This window comes from Chelonoidis abingdonii, chromosome 3 (genome assembly GCF_003597395.2).
Source record: "Chelonoidis abingdonii isolate Lonesome George chromosome 3, CheloAbing_2.0, whole genome shotgun sequence".
NCBI classification, from domain to species: Eukaryota; Metazoa; Chordata; order Testudines; family Testudinidae; genus Chelonoidis; species Chelonoidis abingdonii.
Window position 1 is genome coordinate 140,194,183 of NC_133771.1, and position 23,557 is coordinate 140,217,739.

General features: G+C 41.9%; 1 protein-coding gene across 3 annotated transcripts in view; it reads right to left on the bottom strand.

Annotated features, from left to right (window-relative positions):
- LYST (lysosomal trafficking regulator) overlaps positions 1–23,557 on the bottom strand; it is a 206,175-nt gene that overhangs the window by 22,244 nt on the left and 160,374 nt on the right. For all 3 annotated transcript variants that reach the window (XM_075064170.1, XM_075064168.1, XM_075064169.1), the window contains 11 exons: positions 22,702–22,890; positions 19,265–19,410; positions 19,079–19,175; positions 18,158–18,219; positions 15,738–15,793; positions 14,805–14,957; positions 14,169–14,413; positions 11,321–11,387; positions 8,071–8,227; positions 7,545–7,685; positions 5,449–5,666 (listed from right to left, as the gene is read on the bottom strand). In XM_075064170.1, the coding sequence (XP_074920271.1) occupies positions 5,449–5,666; positions 7,545–7,685; positions 8,071–8,227; positions 11,321–11,387; positions 14,169–14,413; positions 14,805–14,957; positions 15,738–15,793; positions 18,158–18,219; positions 19,079–19,175; positions 19,265–19,410; positions 22,702–22,890 (1,531 nt within the window). The remainder of the gene's footprint in view (positions 1–5,448; positions 5,667–7,544; positions 7,686–8,070; positions 8,228–11,320; positions 11,388–14,168; positions 14,414–14,804; positions 14,958–15,737; positions 15,794–18,157; positions 18,220–19,078; positions 19,176–19,264; positions 19,411–22,701; positions 22,891–23,557) is intronic.

A 23,557-nucleotide genomic window follows, 5' to 3' on the forward strand; every position in this document is an offset into this window, starting at 1 on the left:
AAGGGACCAATATGATCATCTAGTCTGACCTCCTGCACAAGGCAGGCCACAAAACCCTACCCATACACATTTATAACAACCCCGAACCCATGACTGAGTTATTGAAATCCTCAAATTGAGATTTGAAGACCTCAAGCTGCAGGGAATCCACCAGCAAGCAACCCATGCCCCACGCTGCAGAGGAAGGCGAAAAACCTCCGGAGCCTCTGCCAATCCGCCTGGAGGAAAATTCCTTCCCGACCCCAAATATGGCGATCACTAAACCCTGAGCACGTGGGCAAGACCACCAGCAGCACCCAAGAAAGAATTCTCTGCAGTAACTCAGTTCCCATCCCATCCAACTCCCTCACAGACCATTGAGCAGACTATCTGCCGGATAATCCAAAATCAATTGCCCAAATTAAATATCCCATCTAACATCCCCTCCATATACTTATCAAGCTTAGTCTTAAAGCAGATAAGTCTTTTGGCCCCCACTACTTCCCTCGGAAGGCTGTTCCAGAACTTCATCCCCTAAGGTTAGAACCTTCGTCTAATTTCAAGTCTAAACTTCCTAATATCCCAGTTTGTCCCATTCGTCCTTGTGCCTACATTAGTACTAAACTTAAATAATTCCTCTCCCTCCCTAACGTTAATCCCCCTGATATATTTATATAGAGCAAGCATACCCCCCGGAGCCTTCTTTTGGCCAGGCTAAACAAGCCAAGCTCTTTGAGTCTCCTTTCATAAGGCAGATTTTCCATTCCTCGGTCATCCAGTAGCCCTCTCTGAACCTGTTCCAGTTTGAATTCATCTTTCTTAAACATGGGACACCAGAACTGCCACACAATATTCCAGGTGGGGTCTCACCAGCGCCGTATATAACGGCACTAACCCCTCCTTCTCCTTGCTGGAAAACCTCGCCCGTGCATCCTAAACCGCATTTGCTTTTTAACACATATTCACATTGGCGGCTCAGTCATCCCGCTACTCAACCAATACCCCAAGGTCCTTCTCCTCCTCCGTCGTTTCCAACTGATGCGTCCCCAACGTATATCTAAAAATCTTATTATTAATCCCTAATGTGCATGACCTTGCACTTTCACTATTATATTCATCCTCTATTACTATTACTCCAGTGTACAAGGTGGTCCAGATCTTCCTGAATAGTATCGCCCGGTCCTTCTCCGTGTTAGCAATACCCTCCAGCTTCTGTTCATCCGCAAAACTTTATTAACACGTTCCCCTCTTTGTGCCAAGGTCAGTAAAATAGGTTAAATAAGATCGGTCCCAAACCGATCCTTGAGGGACTCCGCTAGTAACCTCCTTCCAGCCTGACAGTTCACCCTTCAGTACGACCCGCTGGAGTCTCCCCTTTAACCAGTTCCTTATCCACCTTACAACTTTCATCATCCCCATCTTTCCAATTTAACTAACAGTTCCCATGCGGCAACCGTGTCAAACGCCTTACCGAAATCGAGTAAATTAGATCTACCGCATTTCCTTTGTCTAAGTAATCCGTCACCTTCTCAAAGAAAGGGATCAGGTTGGTTTGGCACGATCCACCCTTAGTAAATCCATGTTGCAATTCGTCCCAATTACCATTGACCTCAATGTCCTTAACTACTTTCTCCCTTAAAATTTTTTCCAGACCTTACACACGACAGACGTCAAGCTAACAGGCCTATAATTACCCGGATCGCTTTTATTCCCTTCTTAAAAATAGGAACTACGTTAGCAATTCTCCAGTCGTACAGCACAACCCCCGAGTTTACCGATCGCTTAAAAATCTCGCTAACGTGCTCGCAATTTCACGCGCCAGTTCCTTTAATATCCCAGGTGGAGATTGTCCGGTCCCTCCGATTTTGTCCCATTAAGCTGTTCAAGTTGGCCTCTACCTCAGATGCGGTAATACCACTCCAATATCCACATTCCCGTTTTGTCATCCCTCCATCGTCCTAAACTCCACTAGTCTTATTAAAGACCGAGGCAAAGTACTTATTAGATATTGGGCACCTAGTTATCCTTAACCTCCGTTCCATCCCAGCGTATAGCGGCCCCACTTCTTCTTTCTTGTTTTCTTCTTATTTAGTGGCTGTAGAAACTCTTTACTATGTTGTTTGATTCCCTTCGCAAGGTCCAGTTCTACGCGGCTTTTAGCTCTCCTCCTTACCTCATCAGCTCTTGACCTCACTAAGGTAGCTTCCTTGCTAATCCCGCCTTTCTTCACTCCCTGTAAGCTTTCTGCTTTTTCCTAATCCCCTCTCTGAGTTGCTTCTCATCCGCTTGGCCTACAACTCCTGCCCATGGTTTTTCCCCTTTCTTGGATGCAGGCTTCCGACAGTTTCCGCAGCTGCGACTTAAAGTAATTCCAGGCCTCCTCCGCATCTAATCCACAAGTTCCTCCGTCCAATTCAATTCCCTAACTAATTTCCTTAACTCTTTAAAATTAGCCCTCGAGAAGTCGAAAACCCTAATCCCAGATCTACGTTTGTTTATCCTCCATCTATTTGAATTGAATCAGCTTATGATCACTCGAACCAAGGTTGTCCCCTACACCATTTCTTCTACGAGGTCCTCACTGCTCACCAAAACCAAATCTAAATGGCATCCCCTCTCGTAGGTACTTCAACTACTTGATGAAGAAATCCATCTGCTATCACATCCAGAAAAATCTGACCCCTATTATTCTCTGCAAGCACTCGTCCTCCAGTCTATATCCGGGAAGTTTGAAGTCTCCCCATAATCACACATTTCCCCTTAGTGTTTACTTCATTAAAGACATTAAAGAGGTCTCTATCCATATCCAATCAGATCCCCGGCGGTCTGTAGCACACCCCAAGCACTCTCTCAGGGGAAGCTCTAGTACTTTTTTACCGCCAGTGTGTATTTTACCCAGACAGACTCCGTCTTATCTATTCCATCACTTCTTATTTATTACAGTTCACCCCATCATTGATGTACAAGGCTACTCCACCACCTTTGCTTTCTTCCTGTCTTTTCTAAACAGCACATAGCCTTCAATACCCGTACTCCAGTCTGAGTACTATTCCACCAGGTTTCTGTTATCCCTATAATATCCGGTTTCACTTTCCTGCACCAGTAGCTCCAGTCCTCCATCTTGTTACCTAGGCTCTCCGCATTAGTGTAAGACATTTTAATTTTTGACGTTTGTCGTGATGACATTCTTTCGCCCCGTCGTGCACAGACTTTCTACCACCAGCATCACCCGTTAGGCTAGTTTCAACTCCGCTTTTTCCTCCTTGGGTCAATTCTTTGGTCCACAAGGGTATCCCCTCTCACTTTGTTTACTTCCCTCTCCAGGTTAAATTCCGGCGTGGAGATCTTCCCTGAACATCTCCCAACCACTCCCCCAACTTCAGTTTAAGCTCTCTTAATGAGGTCGGCGAGCCTCATCCAGCAGTCTATGTCCCTCCTTGCTTAGATGAAGTCCATCACAGCGAACGTCGTCTGTCCGTAAACGCTTCCCAATGACCGTACATCCCAAAGCCCATCCTTATAGCACCACTGCCTGGCCATCTGTTAATCATCATAATCTTGTCGCTCCTTCGTGCCCCGCTCTAGGAACCGGCAGAATCCCACTGAAGATCACCTTGAGCTAGATTTCCTTGAGCGTCTTCCCCAGTCTGACATAGTCCTCCTTGATACAGTCCAGCGAGTGACTAGCCGTATCATTCGTTCCCACATGAAGGACAATCAAGGATTCTTTCCCGCCCGCATGATTCCTTTTCAGCCTCAGGTCCACATCCATGTACCTTACCCCCGGCAGACAGCACACCCCTTCTGTTCTCCCGATCAGGTTCTAGTTACAGGCTGTCTATTCTTCTCAGTAAAAGAGTCTCCAATCACAGTAGACTGCCTTTTCCTGGCGACATGTGATTCTCCGGTCTATCCCCCGCACCAGCTGGCCGCAAGCCCTTCGATCGTTCTTCGCCCTCGCAATCCTCCTAGGGCTCATACTGGGTGTCGCCTCCATTGACTCCTCCCCTCTTCTGCAGGACTAGCCACTCGCCTCTTTTTCCTCGCCCTCTCTCCTTCAGCGAGCACCTGCTGTGCTCCATCTTCATTTTCCAACTCACCAAACCTGTTCCTGAGTTCTATTTCTCCGTCGCTGGCCCGTCTTTTCCTCTGCCTGGTTCTTCAGTCACATGCTTCCACCTTCCACTTTCCTCACCATGCAGCTCCTCAGAATTCTTTGGTCCTGCTGTCCATCTGCTCGTCTGAGCTTATCCCTCGTGCCTCATCATGTCTGTCTTCCATCATCTGTGCTTCAAACCCCCTTCTAAACTCAGCCAGAGTTCCACCTGCATCTCCAGTCCTCTTATCTTTTCTTCCAGCAGTTCTATCAGGCAGCACTCATGCAGACAAAACTCCTTTTCAGGTGCCCCCTCCAGTACCATGTACATGGCCACAGCTTTACGCGCATCCCGGTCATCCTCAGTGTGTCTCTGCCTGCTACCTCTGTCTCCATCATGCCCTTCCAACTCTGTGCCTGGCAGTTCAAGCCTCACACCGCACCACGGGACACCAACAAGGCCTGGGCTGCTGGCAGACCCCTGCCCCTTCCCTCTTCTGGCTTGCTGGTTTCTCTGCTTTAGTCTCCTCTGGAACCTCCCCCTGGAAACTCCCACTGAAACTCCCCTGTTAGCAGTCCTGTTCGCTGGCTCCTGTGCCGCTGCAGCTGTCTGTGCCGCTGCCTGAGTGCCTGGCTCCTTATATTACAGTAGTGAAACCCATAAGTGAGAGCCTGGCTGGACAAAGTCAGGCTGCTGCACTGCTAAAATGTAAGCCTTTCAAGGAATGCATTTTGAGACCTGAAAATGTACAATTTAGGAATTCTTTTGAAATTGACACATCCTTAGTCATCTTGTTCTCCTTTCACCATTGTTCTGAGTAAATCCAGAGGCTTAACCAGTTCTGTGATCCAAAGTTAAAGCCACTGCAGGGGTTTAGCTTACATGGGACATTAATTGGGTAGCAGGTGAGTACAGTAAGGAGTACAGCAGGTGAGTACAAATTATGATTGTGGAGGAGGGAATAGTACAAATGTTGTGCTCTCTAAATCAGACACTTCACTTATCTCTGCTGCAGCCTTCGTTACAATCTGCCAAAGTGAAAGGCTTCTTTTTGATGGAAGAGGAACAAAAATACTGCATTTCTAGATATTATTGCAAACAACGACTAATTGTCCAATAGGCTTAAGTAGACATACATTGTGTGACAATTCACTGCCTAGCTCTAGCCCAGGAAAAATGATTTAAAATGTCACAAACCCTAAGATTTTACCAATTCTTCGTTTAAATATTCAATCCTTCCCTGTTCTTTGATAGTTAGCTATTTCAAGGGAATTTACCTACAGCTGGATGTTTTCCAAGCAATCGGTCAAACCATCTCAGAGATCAAATAATTTTATACTATGAACAGATTACTTGACAAAAAGATACTTACAGCAGGATGGAAGACATTGATAGCTTGAACCGAAGCCTTGCCCTTTTGTTTATACCCAAACACTAAATCAATCCAGTTACAGATTGTCTGGGAGACATGGTCAGACTCTAAAGCCTGACGATGAATCAGGATGAAGAGACGGGGATCATTACGAGCCCATGGGGGGAGATTGACATGGTTTACTCTTTCACCATTTTGACGCAGTCCAAAATCAAAACCTAGAAATGTAAAGAGGAGGGTTTATATGGTTTTATTATTTACCATTTATATTACTGTAGCACCTAGGAGCCCCAGTCATGAATGAGGACTCTATGGTGCTAGGTGCTGTACAAACACAAAACAAAAAGACAGTCCCGGCTCTACAGACAGATGGGGCAGTACAAGAAAACAGAGACAATATTTATCAGCAGATAGGCAGTGGTCTCAGCACACCAGCAGCTTAACAGTTTTTTTTTTTTTAATATGCATCACGGAGAAGGGAAGTTTATGAGGAGCTCCACCCAAGCATGAGGGGCAACATGGCAGAAAGCACAATTTTAGGATTTCAGTTACAGCAACAGCAACAAAAGGGAGGTCTTTGCAAGAGTTCTAGGTGTCCTGACACTTGCTCATTCCTACAATAGCATAATGAACCCAGCAGTGTTAAAAAGCATACAGATATGAACAAGGTAATTTGAATCAGCAAGTAACTAAGCTACATAAATAAATAAAATAAAATAAAATAAAATATAAAATAAAAATAAGCAGCTTCTTTCTCCCACAGTGCCACTATCTCCAGGAATCTTCTCCAAAAACCTCATAAAAAGTGTTTTCTGTAGGATACCCAGAAAGTCCCCAAAATTTTGATTGATCTATATTTAAAAAGAAATCTGCACCCATTTCACTCTGAGCAGCAATTTCAAAAGCCTTGTGACTCTATAGGCCTTTTCTGAATCTCTGCATGGAAGCATGCTTAAACACTGTTCTTGCTGGAAAAAAGTGTTAACATGCTTCTGAACCCAAGTGTAGAAATGATCTAACTATATTATAGAACTGTATACAGTAAGTGGGCTGGCAATATCCATGTGATAAATTGAATAACCATGTACCTTAGTCTCAACATGCACTCTGTACATTATATCCACTGGGACTACTAGCATTCCAACTCTCTTAGCAGCTTCAACAGATGGTACTTTTTTTGTGGGGGCGGGGGGGCAAGGGGAGGAGCACAAACCTTTCAAAATGTCTGATATCCCACTGTAACAGCCCTGCCTGAGGTCCAGAATGGGCAATACTCAGCACTAACATTGCTTCTTGCTATAGTCACTGAAAGTCTGATCTCGCTACTTGAAGTCTTCTACTGACTCAGTAAAAACACTTCCTTCAGCATCCTCCATCACTGATCCTTTCCATTCCATTCTCGATGGTCAGTCACTCCTTCACGTTCACCTCTGTCACTACCACCTAACTCCACCAGTTAAACTTAAATTATAACAAGGAAACACAAATAAAGGCTCAATCTTACAAAATACTGAACACTACTGTGAGATGTTGTGTGCCCTCAACTCCCAAAGGTTTTATTGGGCATTGCTGGCACCCAGCACCATATTGGATCTAATCACAAGTCCCTGGAGGACAGCATGAGGACAGTAAACTCTCTCAAAACAACTGACAGATTGTCAGAGCCTCCTGGGGAAACCCTAAAATGTAACTAGCTGAAAAAAGTAAACAGATTTATTAGAAGCACAATACCCTCAATGGAAAGGAGCAGATGCTCTTTCAGTTATAAGAAACAGATTTTAAATTTCTACATTTACCAAACATCCTTGTCTGGATTAACTTTTATGATTTTCTTGAAATCAAATAAGATTATGGCAGTACACCTCATGAGCATGAAGTCTGGGCTTGCAGAACTAACAAAAATGGCAACAGTAGAGTCAATCTTAAGCCTCTGTGACTAAAGATTCAAGATCTGGACCCGCCAGGTTTCCCCTTCACAATCAATTTAAAAACATGGGGGAGAAAAAAACCTGATCATAACATGGAATTATCAGTTTCAACCCAGAGACCCAATCCTTGTGTCTTTTTAGGGATCATTTTGGCACTGTTTTGAATACCTTCTCTGTTAACTAAAAACTCTGGAAGATAGAAAAATTCTGGGATAAGCTCCTTCACGTCAGTCATAGATTCATAGGAGGAGAGGCGCCAAGTTGTGTGGGTAGAATGAAAGGTTCTGTCTGGGATGTCAAAACTTTGATCTGCAAAGAAAAAATGAAACTGAGTTTATTATCTTGACGAGAGGAAAACATACAATACCGATTGCAGGTTGGTTACCTCAAAAAGTTCAAGTTCACCAACTTTGCTCGGCTGAGGCCTGAACATTTAGATCCCAATTACTACATGTGAGATCTAGAGTTAAAAGCCATGGAGAGCAGATTTTTTCTAACAGATCATAGAAGATGCACAGACATTTTTAGAAGTTGTAGAGTTTTGTGAGCTGCACAAAGACTTCATGTACTACAGGTTCTCTTTATGAAAGCCACAAAAGGGTCCACTGTCAAGGTAGGTCAGATGTCTAAATTTACCACACTGGATAATTTCATTTTATTTTTCAATCATCATTTTTAACAAAATTAATCTTACCTTGATAAGCTAAGAACATTTTAGTGAAAGGAGGCATTCTAACTAGAAAGTGAAGTACAGTTCCACTGTTGGAGTAATGAGATCCATAGTGATAAGGCTGCACGGGAGGCATTGGGTCATCCTCTCTAGCTCCTTTGCGGTACTCCTCTTCCAAATACTAGAAGAGAAAGAACAGGTAAAGCATGAGTGTTATATCTTATCCAACATGCTACTTAAAAGCTATGTTCCTAGGACACTATACTAAGAGATGCATCCTTCCAGCACTTCACTGGTGCTTTCTATCCCAGACAATGTCTGAAGAATTTAAGCTCTCATTTAGAAGAAAGGGCCTCACCTGCTGGTTTTCCCCCCTCCCCCCAGTTGGAAAAATAGCTGCTGTCTGAAGTAATTAGTTATTCATTTTTACCACACAATATTTTTCTGGAAGACACCATTCCAATAACTGTTTCCAGTGCTTCAGGTTACACCTTTTAAAACATTAACCATGGGTTTTGAAAATTGTACTAACCATGGTTTGTCCTATTCTACCTCTGCAGTTAATTCTGTTCAACACTAATTCAGCTGCACCTATTGGTTTCATCTTTTTTCAGAAATAGGCAGCTTCTATAGTGTGGACCAGGTGCCATTTGACCTTTACAAAAAGGTATAAATTGCAGGAAAGAGACAATCCTGACTCTCATCCAAAAACTTATCCTTAGGGGTGGCAAATTTATGAGTTTTTGTAGTAAAAGCTGCAGAAAAATCAGATCGAAGACATTTTCAGATGTGCCAAAGTGACTTAGGAGCCAACATCTTATATTCAAAAGAGGACTTGGGGCTAGATTTACAAAGATATTTAGACAGAGATGCAGATCCATATATATCTTTGAAAATCTCAGTAGGTGCCTAAGTAAGTTTTATCCTAAATCGGTTTGGAACTGCCACTGAAGATATGGATGTCAGGTTCACTACACTAGAAACCCATCACTCACATGCTTGAGTCCATACAGCAATCTAGTAATAAAGAATTGACATCACTATGACAACGTACTGACAGACAATCTGCTAGATCATTTTACATAAATATTGAATGAAGAGGAAACAGTGCCATACATTGATAGTTTCCATCAAAAAATTTCATTTTAAAGACATCAGTTCAACCACAAATGACAGTGCATATGCACACTTAAGCTTTTAAGCAACAGACCACTTGACTTTCACAATATATTGCTTTAGTTATAAATACTGTTCTTGCTGTCCAGGAACACTGTGGTGTCAATGTGGGTTTTGTACACTAAACTTAAAATCAAAACAAATTCACACACAGACTTTTGTCAAAGCACACTCCAGATCCTGAAGCAAATCTAAATGAAAGGCCCATGTGTAAATGCTTTCCAGCCCCATCAAGTCATTCGTTATGGACTTTAATGGTGGGGGCCAGGAACAAGATACATTTGTTGATATGGTCACTATGACTGTACCTCATATTCATCATAGTATTATAATAATATGGTTATGGCATAATTATGATGTATTTTGTGCAAGATAAGTCATATGAGGTGTCATTGGAAAAGTTATGATTTGCTGAATAAGATTATCCTATTTGTCCGCATGCATCATTTTTGTATCTGAAGTTATAAACACTATGTATCTGTACTTCAAATGTAATTACACATGGATAACACCCACTAGGCAAAATGCTTTCAGTCTAGATAGCTGGTTGGGAAGGGCCTATTCAGGGCAATGAGCCATTAGGGAAAACAACAGGCCTTAGAAGATGCTTATCTCCCCCTCCCCTCCACCCGCACCCCCAACCCAATGAGCCTTCCTGAGAATGCTCCAGACAGCCTGTAAGTAATGGCTGCTATGACTCTACAAGGACATGCGACCAAGCCACATGATTCTAGACTCCATCTCGGGATGTCAGTATTTTTCCACAGACCAGTCTGGGAACCAAGTTTTGAAACAAAGGGCTCTCGTCATATGCTAAAGCTATATAAGGCAGCGAGTGGCATCATCTGTTGTTCTTCACTCCACACAAAGGAAGACACCTGGAAACACCTGAGGAACAAAGACTAAACTGGAAGATGTGCTGGACCAAGGCTACATGGATTTCTAGCCTGTGTAAGACAGACCTGGGGATTCCAAGCTGTAAAGCAGGTACAGCTTGTCCCATAAGAATCTGCAGCCAGCCTGCATCATCAGCCAGGATGAGAATTTACTAGTTCGTATCCTATCTTTCTAGTATCTTAGACTTAGTTTATGTAGTAAATTAAAAAAACACAATCTGCTTTGATCTGTTTGCTATCACTTAAAAATCTATCTTTTGTAGTTAATAAACTTATGTTATGTTTTAATCCAAACCAGTGAGCTTTGACTGGAGTGCTTGTGGAAAATCTCTGCTTGGTTACCACAAGTGTACATTGTTCTCTTCACACTGAGGGAGAGGCAGACCGGGTATTAAACCCATACACTGGCCAGATTTGACCAGGGCAGGACAGTACTGCTCTGGGGTCTTAGGCTGGGAAGCTGGTGGTTAGAGAGCCTGTGTGTAACTGCAGGTGGGTGTGACCCTATCTATGTGAATACTGGTGAAAGAGCAGGCTGGAGGACTTTGCAGCTTGTCACAGTACCACAGTGTGAGAGGGAGCCCAGGCTGGTAGGTCAGAGGGCTCAGTTCCAGGTGGCATGCCGGGGGGAACCAGTCAGTCGTAAACGAACACTTAGTAGCAACAGCAGGCAGCACTAATGGAATACTAATTCTACTCTATATGATCAGATCTAGTTTGAAAATAGAACTGGAAGGGATCCTGAAAGGTCATTGAGTCCAGCCCTCTGCCTTCACTAGCAGGACCAAGTACTGATTTTGGCCCAGATCCTTAAGTGGGTCCCTTAAGGGCTGAAGTCACAACCCTGGGTTTAGCAGGCCAATGCTCAAACCATTGAGCTATCCCTCCCCCCTAGACTGATGTCAGGAGATGAGGAAATACTTTTATCAATTAAACTAACTGCACAAAATCTTTAAATGACCCAGGATGTTTGAAGGCAAACATAACTGTTGTGTTGCATACTAGAAAAAACCCAGACGTACAATGTAATTTTTTAGATCACAAAATGCAAGGCAATTTAGAGAGATATATTTCTTTAGCTTCTTTGGTTAACTTCATGTGTATTTATCTGGTTGGTCATGAATTTAAACCCCAACATACATCACATTGTTTTGGTTTTATATAACAGAATAAAACATTGTAGAAATGAGAGTTTAAGATACCTTGTAAGTATCCACATATCGATCTTCCTTCTCTTTAGACTGTACAGCTATGGGTTTGGCTAGATTTCTGTAATAGGAGAAATGTTGACATCTTACTTTCATATGAAATTAGAAAATTCAGTTAAATGTAGATTAACACATGAAGACTGATCTTTTTAGCTAAATTAGATTAAGAAGAGTTAAATATATAAGGACAAATACAAAGAAAAATCCTAAGAACAAAGCTCTACATACGAGTTTAGGAAAATAAACGGACTATCAAAATACATATTCTTAATTTAAAATTGGCCATTTGATGTTACTGCTAGAGGAATGAAAGTAATTTGTCCACAGAACAGCTATAGTATAGGCAACAGGCAGCATACTCCCCATTCTGCACCCACCAACATGCTTCAGTCCTGACTTGTGGCATCCCTTTAAGAGTAAGGCCTTGTCTATTGTGGCAAGGCACCTCCTCTGTGTCGCCGGAATTAGCACTTCCCCCACAAATCAGGCCCATTCTGGCCAGTGTGCATCTTCCCACTCTGTATTTTCTTATCAGAATTTTCAAGGTAGGCCTCAGTTCAGGCCCAAGGAATAGGGTTGCCAACCAGGGCCAGCTCCAGAGCTTTTTTCCCCCAAGGTGGCAGGTTCTTCCCTCCGAGAGGGACCCGCAGCTGAATTGCTGCCCCTTCCCCTTGGCCACCCCAAGCACCTGCTTGCTGAGCTGGTGCCTGGAGCTGGCCCTGTTGCCAATGCTCCAGGATTGGCCCAGAATCTCCCAGTGACTACTGAAAGCAATACAGGAGATTTTAATAGGATATTTTAAGAAAGTGACATGACATGTTGGGGGAAGAAAAGAATCTCCCGGAATAGCTTCAGTCATAGTTGGGAACCCTACCAAGGAGGGTTCCTCCAGCTAACGAAAGAAAACCAATTTACAAACACAAAGGGGGGTACTTTTCCCTGGCCCCTTGCTGTGGGGGGTGCTGGGGTGGGGTGCTGTCCTGTTGTTGGCCCCAGATGTGTCAGTCCTTCCCCTAAACAGGCACTCAGCATTGGCTGTTTTCCCTGTAAGGAGCAGAGCAGCCGCTCACCCTGGAGAAGCCTATCTCACTGTTGCCACTAGTCCTACAGCATCTCCTCCCCATCTCTCATTAGGGGAAGCGTTTTTAAAACGGTGTCAGGAAGCCCTTAATTGGACTCAGGTATCCCTAACTGACCTGAGGTAACTCTTTCTCAGTTTATAGGAAAAATGACCTCTCTCATTCTAAGGCTAACATACCAACAGGATCACTCCTCTTGCTCAATACTAAGTGGCAGGATCTATTGCCACCTGTTCAGGGTGACGAACCCTGGTGGGCCAGTCTGTATTCTGCCTTAGTCCCACAGCCTGCCGGGGATACTAGTTGACAGCTCCTTCATAGAGCCATGAGCACAGGCACTGGTGCGGTTCACCCTCATCACAGATGTCTGTCCCTTTTGTGACATGAGGAAGACCCTGGCCTACCTTGGGTACACCAGGTTGCAGCCCCCCTTTTCCAGCTCCTCCTGGACATGCTTTTGTGGTTCTGGCTGCACTTCTGCTCTAGGGTGACCAGATGTTAAGGGGAAAATATCAGGACCGCTGCAGGGGTGGGGGGGAGGAAAGGCGTGTTTTCGTGTTTGTTTTGTTTTTTAACACTCAACCGTCCAGGAGTTCGGCAGCAATTCGGCGGAGCGCCCTTCAGTCACGAATGGTCTTCGGTGGAGGTTAATACACCTTGCCACCACAGACAGAAGCACCCGCCACTGACATACTGCCAAAGACCATCCGCGACTGAAGGACTCTCCATCAAATTGCTGCCGAAGACCAGGAAACAAAATATCAGGACAAATGGCGTCCCGACCATACTCTGGTCGGGACATCTGGTCACCCTATCCTGCTCTCAGCTTCTAATTTATGCACACCCCATTCGTGACCCCTGCTCATCAACCTCCTCCTAGCAATGGCCAAAGTGGCCATCTGTAACACCAGGGAGAGGATGCTAGCTGAGGGAGTGCTCTGCAACTGCGGGACCTGTTTCTGTTCCTCTCTCCATTCACATATCCTGGCAGTTCCGCTGGCTCCCTTGACATCTGAGGAGCAGTGGCCATTGTCTGGGGTGCTCTAGTCAGTGTTCTCTTCAGGTTCCCTGATCCTGACCCTTTGACATTCACACCTGTCCTTGTTTACTGTTCTGTTGTCCCCAGTAGAGTCCCAAGCTCAATAGTTCCTGCCATTAGGCTTGGGAGGAGCCTTTAGCTGTGGGTGGGCTTGTGACTGCCCATCTCCCAGAACCCAACAGGACGACTCCTCTTGCAGTTGCCTAGCCTGACTCTCTCACTACACATAAGAGCTGCACCAACTTCACTAAAATCCATTAAAAAAAATCTGTGCAGTTAAGATTGTGTTTGTGTGGACACCCTTTAGTCTATTTACAACTAGCTGATATAGATTTACCTTTGGTAACTGGCAAGTTGCTCATATAGCATAATTCTGGTTTTGGTTATGTTTTGCTAAATTATCAGATCTTTGGTTACAGGCTGTTTTTTTGGTTTGTTTAAGACAAAGGAATGTATATCTGGAAGTGCAAGACAGCAGGTATTGAGCGAGACCTGCCAACTACTGTGAATATAAAATGTTGGTAACAGGTATGCTATTCAAATTGACTAGATGAGCCACCTACCTATTGTTAAAGGTCATTCAAACACCATTAGATCAGATGTGTTTCCTAGCAATCTTCCTAATTAAGTCTTGGTTTATCAGGGTGATCATAAGTGAATTTTACTGAAATAACCAGTTTAATGTGTTATTTGGAAAGGAGTAATTTCAAAGATTTCATGTTACCTATAAACAGATGGATCATTTAGGTCCAATGTTTCGCTGGTGTAGTCAGAAAGTATAAAGGGAAACACTGGATACTGCATAAGATCATTGAAGGAACGCCCAGCATGTTTGTTTAAATGAGTCAGGTATTCAAAGTTGGTAATCTGTCCTGTGTACCACAGGTGGGTCAAAGCAGTAATGTTCCCATACTCCAAAAGATTAGGCAGGTTGTTCATTAAGATGTTGTGGTACACATCATCACGGACCTAAAAAAAATTATTGTAGTTTTAATCAAGCAACACATTTAAACTGTCAAACTAAGTGTCCTCCTACAGTACGCAAGATTCTCTCATTTACAAGGTTCTAGAGGTCTGTGAAGATCAGAACAATGTGATAACAAATCACATCATTAAGATACTGAATTGCTTTAGTCCTATATTTTTAGAACATACCTGTGACACACATCATGTCTATCAAAAAGCCTGGCTGAGCCCTTAACTCATATCAGCTTCCAGAAGTATCTAAGAATTAAAATAAGCCTACCCATAGTTTTTCCTAATGTATTCCACAAAAATACACATTATGTATTGAAGAAATTATAAAAAATATCTTTATATACATAGTATATATTACCATACATTAATGCCACACTGTTACCTTTGTGTTGTCAAAAGCTAAAAGTAAAGTTCTGCCATTTGTTAAAAATATTTCCACAGCATTGTCTCTTAATTGCCACCATCTCTTATGAACTTCCTTGATTTCTTCATATGTCCAAGAAAATGATGCTGGTTCCGTTTCTCCGTGAAAACTCTGAAGAACATACAGTAGATTGATAGAGAAAATGTTTTGCCCAGTAGCCTTTAAAATTAGCCCTATTTGCAGTCAGTTTCCATTTATTTATACTGCATACTGTAAACTAATGCTCTATGGGTAGTAATTTACTTTAAACTTTGGGCTGTACTTTTGAAAATCTTAATTCTTTGTATAGTGGAGAAATGCAGCTTAAATTAAGTTGTTTACAAAGACTTTATATAATGAAAGCTATTTAATAGATCTTTTGTTTTTAATCTGTTTCATCCCTAAGTCAATACAAGACACTGTTAGGGATCATAAAAATTAGCTCAAACATCATTGTAGGGTAATAAAAACAAAGCTTTTTTTTTTTAAACACAAGTTTCACCTTCCAATAGATAAGTATATTCTGATTTCTAATTCTGGGGTTCTGGTCCATGACTAAGGCTCCTAGGCACTACCGTAATACATAAACAAAATCTGATATTTACACACACACACACACGACTGGTAGAATTGGGAATAATAGTCTCTTTATTCTATAATGGAAGTTATCAGCCTTACTCAGGGCATTTGTATGTTATTGCTGAAATGTTGGCAGATAAGCATTTTAAAATTCTCAAATAATCACACACAAAGAGAACAGTCTATGAATTCAAACTCTCAGATATCTTAAAATACAAATTAAAATTAATATTATGGTGATGTTAAATGATAAAGCACCAAAGTTATTCTTGGTTCTAGTTTAGAGAATTTAGAAAAATGTGTGATCTGTGAAAAACTTCAGCTCATACTCACAGAACTTTCTATTGTGTCAGAAGCATTGTCTTCAACGAAATACATTCCGTATTTGCCTGCAGAGAGGAATATTTATACTGTTACTGTACTAATTTGTCTTTATTTTTAACATCTATAAAATGATTATACATGATGTTTAAAGCACTAACGATGCTGTTCATAATAGTAAGTAAAAAGCACAGCACTTAGAATCACAGAATCATAGAATATTAGGGTTGGAAGAGACCTCAGGAGGTCATCTAGACCAATCCTCTGCTCAAAGCAGGACCAACACCAATTAAATCATCCTAGCCAGGGCTTAGTCAAGCAAGGCCTTAAAAACCTCTAAGGATCGAGATTCCACTACCTCCCTAGGTAATCCATTCCAGTGCTTCACCACCCTCCTAGTGAAACAATGTTTCCTAATATCCAACCTAGACCTCCCCCACTGCAACTTGAGACCATTGCTTCTTGTTCTATCATCTGCCACCACTGAGAATAGCCAAACTCCATCCTCTTTGGAACCCCACTTCAGGTAGTTGGAGGCTGCTATCAAATCCCCCCTCACTCTTCAATGCTGCAGACTAAGTAACCCCAGTTCCTCAGCCTCTCCTCATAAGTCATGTGCCCCAGCCCCCCGTGGTGGAAATGAAGTTAAATACTATCCTTGACAAGTATCTAACGACTTAAAGTAACAACAATAAATCCAATGAGCACACTGTGAAAACTGCAGGAAAGGAAGGCCAAACTGACTAGTTGGGTAAGCAGGTGGAACTCCAGTAGCCAGAGTTAAGGTCAGAAGGGGACCACCATATTCTCTAGTCTGTCTTCCGGTATATCGCAAACCACTACCACAATAAATGCAGTTAGTCACATAAGCCAATCATGAATTTAGCCTGCAATGTCTGTGTTAATAAAATTCATAGAGACTGTAGATATGTAAATTAACTAAGACTGAAAAAACCATTAAGTGCACAGTAGCCATGCCACTCAAAGCAGCAACACAAACAATATTCTGTATGTGGGGTAATCTATGACTATCCGTCATCCTCTGTACGATAAGAGGTACAATATGTGGAAAGTCAAGCAACATTTTGGATACTCCAAGACACATAGGAACCATATGTCTGGATAAAAATCAGTTGTGTGTTACCTTTAGAAAATATAATCCATATGTGAACTGACACTGGCAGATCAGGTGCCAGCTCTTGCTAAGACGGCAGGCATTAGCTAAGAACTGACAGACTCATAGCTGGAGACTAGACTAGTTCACCTGTACCTCAGTTTCGCTCAGAATAGGTATTAGTTTTACAAGACGTATTTAGTGTTTAGACTCTGAAATGCTTGTAAATTGCTGCATGCATTAATCTCACTTGTAATGTAGACATTCTCTGCTATAAGAAAATATGTAAATGTCTTATAACTTCATAAATGCTTGCTCTGAACTTGCAAACCCACGTGCAGGAATTGTCATTCCCCCACCCCACCCATTCAGGAGGACCATCAAAATTTAAGTGAGGCCATTATAAGACAAAAGCTTTGTTAATTGTCCCATCCACCCATGGTGAAGTAGGTGCAGAAGGTCTGTGGCTTTGAATGCTGGAAGAGGTAAATGAAAAAAAGTGTTCACATCAACTCTTTTTCAATCGCTTTGCTGAACTCACAGGGCTAGAGAAACCAAACTGAAGCCAGAGATCCTGGGTCTACCCAGAAAGACACAATGAATTGACAGATCTCTACAACTCTGTCACTCTTACGATTTAGATGCAACTCATTTGTGTATATTCATTTGCTTGCTTTAACCTGTAAATAATTCTCTTATGTTTTTCCTAATTAATAAACCTTTAAATAGTTTATTACAGGACTGGCTGCAGGGGCTGTCTTTGGTGTAAGATCTAGAGTATCAACTGATCTGGGGTAAGTGACTCGTCTCTTGGGACTGGGAGCAACCTGAATATGATGTGATTTTTTTTTACGTAAGTGACCATTTATCTCTAAATCCAGTCTACATGGATGGCAAAATAGACTGGAAAGTCTCAGAGGTGAATCCATGGTGAGACTGTTACAGTGATACAGGAGTTCGCATTTGTTACTGTGTTGGTAAAATCTAATTATAGACCATACCACCATTTTGGAGTATCTGCCCTGTTTTTTTGACAGTCTGCCCTGAGATAGGCAATCACAGTCGTGAGTCACTCCAGACAAACTCCAGATCAAACTGACATTTACATGAATAGAATGAGATCTATACTAGATAATACAGTACCTAATCCTGCCATGGGTGCAGGGGACTGGATTAGGTGACCTCTTGAAGTCCCTTCCAGTCCTACGATTGTATAATAAGGTTTCTCTAACTATTACAGAAGGAAGAATTAAAGCTGCTCTTTAACCTTTTTACAAGAACATTTTTAATATTTAGTCATCGAAACTGTTACACTTACCCAATAACAATTCACCAGCTGTCTCTCTAGAAGGTGCTACATTGATGCATCTTCGATTCACTCTGCATATATACAAATAGAAACATTTACTACATCATAAAATTCAGTAGATATCTAAAATTAACAGCCTCAAATACTACACACTATAACCAAGTAGACTTTTCCTTTTTTCTGTGACCCCAAGTGTTCAAATCCCAAAGGAACATGTAAAACTAGTTCTCAGCTCTTTAAGAATCGTGAGCAGCTGAATACAACAGTGATCATGTTTAAACTGAGAGAAATACCAAGCTCAAATTTTTTAATATATATTCACTTGTACAAATTTAGGATTTGAGCTTTCCGCATGCCGCATCTTTTTTTGATGTTAAGCTAATTTGGTGCTTGTGAAAGGTGCTGGATTTCCAGCACTGCAAAGTTAAAACCTAGTTATCATTGACTACATATAGTATAGGCAGTGAAAGTGCAGATTTACTCAGCTAGTCAATGAAGGGATGAGAATATAATTCAATCTCCACATCCACACTTATGGGCTTCTGCTGAATGCACCAATAAATTACCATTGCAATGCTGATATTTGGAAAAATGAACCACAACAAAGGCATTGATCATGGGCCCAATACCACCCAGATAGTAATGACTTTCTGATTGTGAGGCTTTAAAATCCGCAACCTAGAAGTGAAAAGCTCTGTAAACCCACTACCATCTCTCAAGTCACCCACTCTACTATATTTGCTGTTTTTAATTTATGACAAGCAAGTGAAGCAAGTGCAAGTTAAGTCTTCTTAAAGAAGAATATTTCCTTGTTGGAAAACATTGTATGATCTTATCCCTATTGCTCATCTCATGGTTGCCCCTCATGAACAAAGACAAAAAACAGAAGTTTCCTTTGAGTAAGATTATTTTTCCTAATTTAAAGTTTACCTTATATTCTCACTTGCTGCTTTGTCTTTTACAGTGGAAGAGTGAGAGGAATGTGTTTTGTCTTCAAATAGGTAAGACAAAGGGGGTTTGATCACTTCTATTGAAAAAAGTGTAAAAGAAAAATTGATTAAAATATTAACGCTCTAGCTTTGTGAAAGTTTAGTTATCTTTAAAAAGTGTCATTACCTTCCTGTTTCTGCCTATCTCGGAGCAGGTACTTATTTGGTATAGTTAAATAGCACCTCTGCAAACGGCGTCTCTCTCGGTTTGGGCCTTCTGTTGGATCTAGTTGCCAAGATGTTGGGTAGTAGACAGGATCATACCAGAGTGCTCTGAAAATGCAAGTATTTTAGCATTTTAGAACAACATGACAACGTATATATCTCATTTATTCTAATTAATTTTTTTTAAAAATTGATAAATACATAACCATTACAAACAGGCACGAATTTCACAGTGAAACATTGTCCAACTCATATTGCTATAAAATACAGGACTGGATCCTGCAGTCCCTTAGTCTCATGGGCTGTTCCACGGATTTTAATAGAACTATTCATGGGTAAGTACTGCTGGATTGGTCAGCAAACTGCTTGAAAGTTAAAGGGAATAAGTAACAGTACTGATGCACAACGTGGTGGTTAGTAAATTAAATTGCTATACTCCAACCTAAATACAGCTTGCCCCAAAATAGAAGTACCATCATAATGGACACTCTTTAAGTTTGCAACTGCACTTCGTTTGGACCCTTTCCTTTTTAAAAAGGTCTTTTATGCTTTTGTTTCCGCAGTAACAAGATACAGCACTTTTGTTGCCAATTAAGATTTCCTGAACTGGCTTAATGCATTTGCAACAATAGTGGTTGGAAGATACAGTTTATGAAAAACACTCAAACCAGATCTTTGTATCAGCCCTCCACTTTTACTACTGTACCTTTCCAATGTAGTATAATTTTATGTTGTTCATTGTCCTTTGCCCATTAAGTACACAGATTATACTTGATAAAGGGCCAATCTATAAATATTTCAAGATCTAAAAATGTCATTGAATTAATCATGATTAATCGCAGTTTTAATCGCACTGTTAAATAATAGAATACCAATTGAAATTTCTCGAATATTTTGGATTTTTTTCTACTTTTTCAAATACCGTATATACTCATTCATAAGCTGAATTTTTTTTTGGAAAAAAGAGAAGCACCAGAGAAAGGGGTCAGCTTATGAACTGGTATAGAGAGTGAGAGGTGGGACACGCAGAGGCAGCACAGCCAGCAGAGACAGAAGGGAAGAGGTGGGGCCAGAGTCTCTCCACTTCTGGCCACGCTGCTCTCTCCCCAGCCTCCAAAGCAGCTGCAGCTCCGGGGCTGGCAGGCTGCAGCTGTGCCGCTCAGCCCCGCCTCCCAGAACAGGCTGTAGCCATGCCGCTCAGCCTGCCCGAGTACACTGCAGCCGTGCCGCCCAGCCCAGCCCACTGGAACATGCTGCAGCCGCGCTGCCCGGTCTGGCCTGCCGGAGTAGACTGTGGCCGTGCTGCCCAGCCTCCCAGAGCAGCTCCAGTAAGGTCAGAGACATCCTCCCTGGCCCTCCCCAGATAAGGTGGGAAGGGAAGGAATGGGATGGGGAGAGTGTGGGGGGGTCCCAGGCTAGGGTGGGGTCATGTGGAGGTGGTCACAGGGGTTACTCCCCTGACTCCCAGCTTCTCCCCCCACAAAAATTTCCCTACCGGTTGCTGTCCAGGCCCATCAGGGTAAGCAGCTAGCGCACCGGGACACTTTATTTACTTAGGTTTACCTCCATGCCTGCAGATGCTCGAGGTAAACAAACCATCTCAGCCCGCCAGTGGCTTATCCTGATGGCCTGGGAGCCAAAAAGTTTGCTGACCCCTGAATTAAAAGATTGGCTTATGAACGGGTTATAAAAATTTTCCATTTTTACTTATCCATCTGGGGGGGGGGGGGGGGGGGTCGGTTTATAAAAGAACCGGCTTATGATAGAGTATATACGGTACATTGATTTCAACACAGATATTCAACAAATATTTGCACTGTAAAAATGGCAAACAAAAAAATATTATTTTTCAATTCACCTCAGACAAGTACAAGTACCGTAGTACAATTTCTATCAGGAAAGTGCAATTTACAAATGTAGATTTTGTTACATAACTGCACTCAAAAACAAAACATAAAACTTTAGAACCTGCTAGTCCATTCAGTCCTACTTCTTGTTCAGCCTATCACAAAGAGAAACAAGTTTGTTTACATTTATAGGACATAATGCTGCCAGCTTCTTATTTACAATGTCACCTGAAAGTGAGAACAGGTGTTTGCATGGCACTTTTGTAGCAGCACTGCAAGGTATTTACATGCCAGATATGCTAAACATGCGTATTCCCCTTCATGCTTTGGCCACCATTCCAGGAAGACATGCTTCCATGCTGATGCTCGTTAACAAAATAATGCGTTAATTAAATTTGTGACTGAACTCCTTGGTAGAGAACTGTAGGTCTCCTGCCCCATGGTTTTACTCACATTCTGCCATATAGTTCATGTTATAGCAGTCTCAGATGACCCAGCACATGTTGTTTGTTTTAAGAACACTTTCATCACAGATGTGACAAATAGCAAAGAATGTACCGATGTGAGATTTCTAAAGATAGCTACAGTACTCAACCCAAGATTTAAGAATCTGAAGTGGCTTTCAAAATCTAATTGGAATGGGGTCTGGGGCATGCTTTCAGAAGTCCTAAAAGAGCAACACTCTGATGTGGAAACTACAGAACCTGAACCTCCATAAAAGAAAATCAACCTTCTGCTGGTGGCATCTGACTCGGATGATGAAAATGAACATGTGTTGGTCTGCATTGCTTTGGATTGTTATCGAGCAGAACCGATCATCAGCATGGACACACATCCTCTGGAATGGTGGTTGAAGCATGAAGGGACACGTATCTTCAGCGTTGCAAGATAGTTAAGTGCCAGATGCGCTAGCTACCACAGTGCCATGCGAATGCCTATTTTTACTTTCAAGTGACAATGTAAACAAGAAGGGAGGAGCATTATCTCCTGCAAATGTAAACAAACTTGTTTCTCTGAGCGATTGGCTGAACAAGAAGTAGGACTGAGTGGGCTCATAGGCACTAAAGCTTTGTTTTATTTTTGAGTGCAGTTTTTTTGTACATAATTCTACATTTGTAAGTTCAACTTTCATAAGAGATTGCACTAAAGTATTTGTATTAAGTGAACTGAAAAATACTCTTCTTTTTATAGTGCAACTATTTATAATAAAAAATATAAATTTAGCACTGTACACTTTGTATCCTGTGTTGTAATTGAAATCAATATATTTGAAAATGTGGAAAACATCCAAAAAATTTACATAAATAGTATTCTATTATTGTTTAACAGTGCGATTAATCACAATTAAATTTTTTTAGTCGCTTGACAGTCCTAATATTTAGCATTTCACAAGAGCTTAGAAGTTGCAGCATTAGCAGGTAGAAGTCACATTAACCTAATTTAGTTTTAAAATAGCATATACATTTCAATTGTTTATAACATTAAAATCACAAGTGTACAGAATTGCCACATTTCAGTCCAGTAATATAGATTTAAAATGGCTACCACTTACCTATCATGTGTAAGTTGCTGAATAAGTTCCTGCCAATGCCTGCTGGCACTTAAATCTGTTTTATACATTCCTCTAATGTGCTGAATCACCTTCTTTCTTTCCATTCCCTGCGACAAAGAGACCGCCTGGGTAATGTCTGCAGCTATTTTGGAAATATCTTTTGACTTTGCATCCAGACGCTGAGAGAGACTGAGAAAAAAGCAATAGGAACCAGAGTATTCATTAGGCATTTTACACTTGGTACTGAGTGAAGACAGTGTACTGAATACCTTAGAATGGGGTTCTCAAACTTCATTGCACCACGACCCCCTTCTGACAACAAAAATTACTACATGACCCCAGCAGGGGGTGGGGGGAAGGAGGCAGCAGGAGGGGGAAACCAAGCCTGAGTGTACCCAAGCCCTGCCCTCTCTGGTGTGGGGGCCAAAGCCAAAGGCTTCAGGTTTGGCTCCAGCAAGTCTAATGTCAGCCCTGGCAACCCCATTAAAACAGGTCCTGACCCAGTTTGAGAACCGCTGCCTCAGAAGCACAAGAGACCTCAAGAGGTCATCTAGTCCAGTCCCCCTGCACTCATGGCAGTGCCAAGTATCATACAGGCCATCCCTAACAGGTGTTTGTCTAATCTGCTCTTAAAAATCTTCAATGGAGATTCCACAACCTCCCTAGGCAATTTATTCCAGTACTTTACCACCCTGACAGCTAGGAAGTTTTTCCCAATGTCCAATCTTAACCTCCCTTGCTGCAATTAAAGCCCATTTAACAGTTTGATCAGTTAGCTAGTTATTGTCCAGAGTCCTTGATGTGGTAGGCTCACTGACAGTTTGATATATAATTTGCATTCTGGAGGGCATAAATA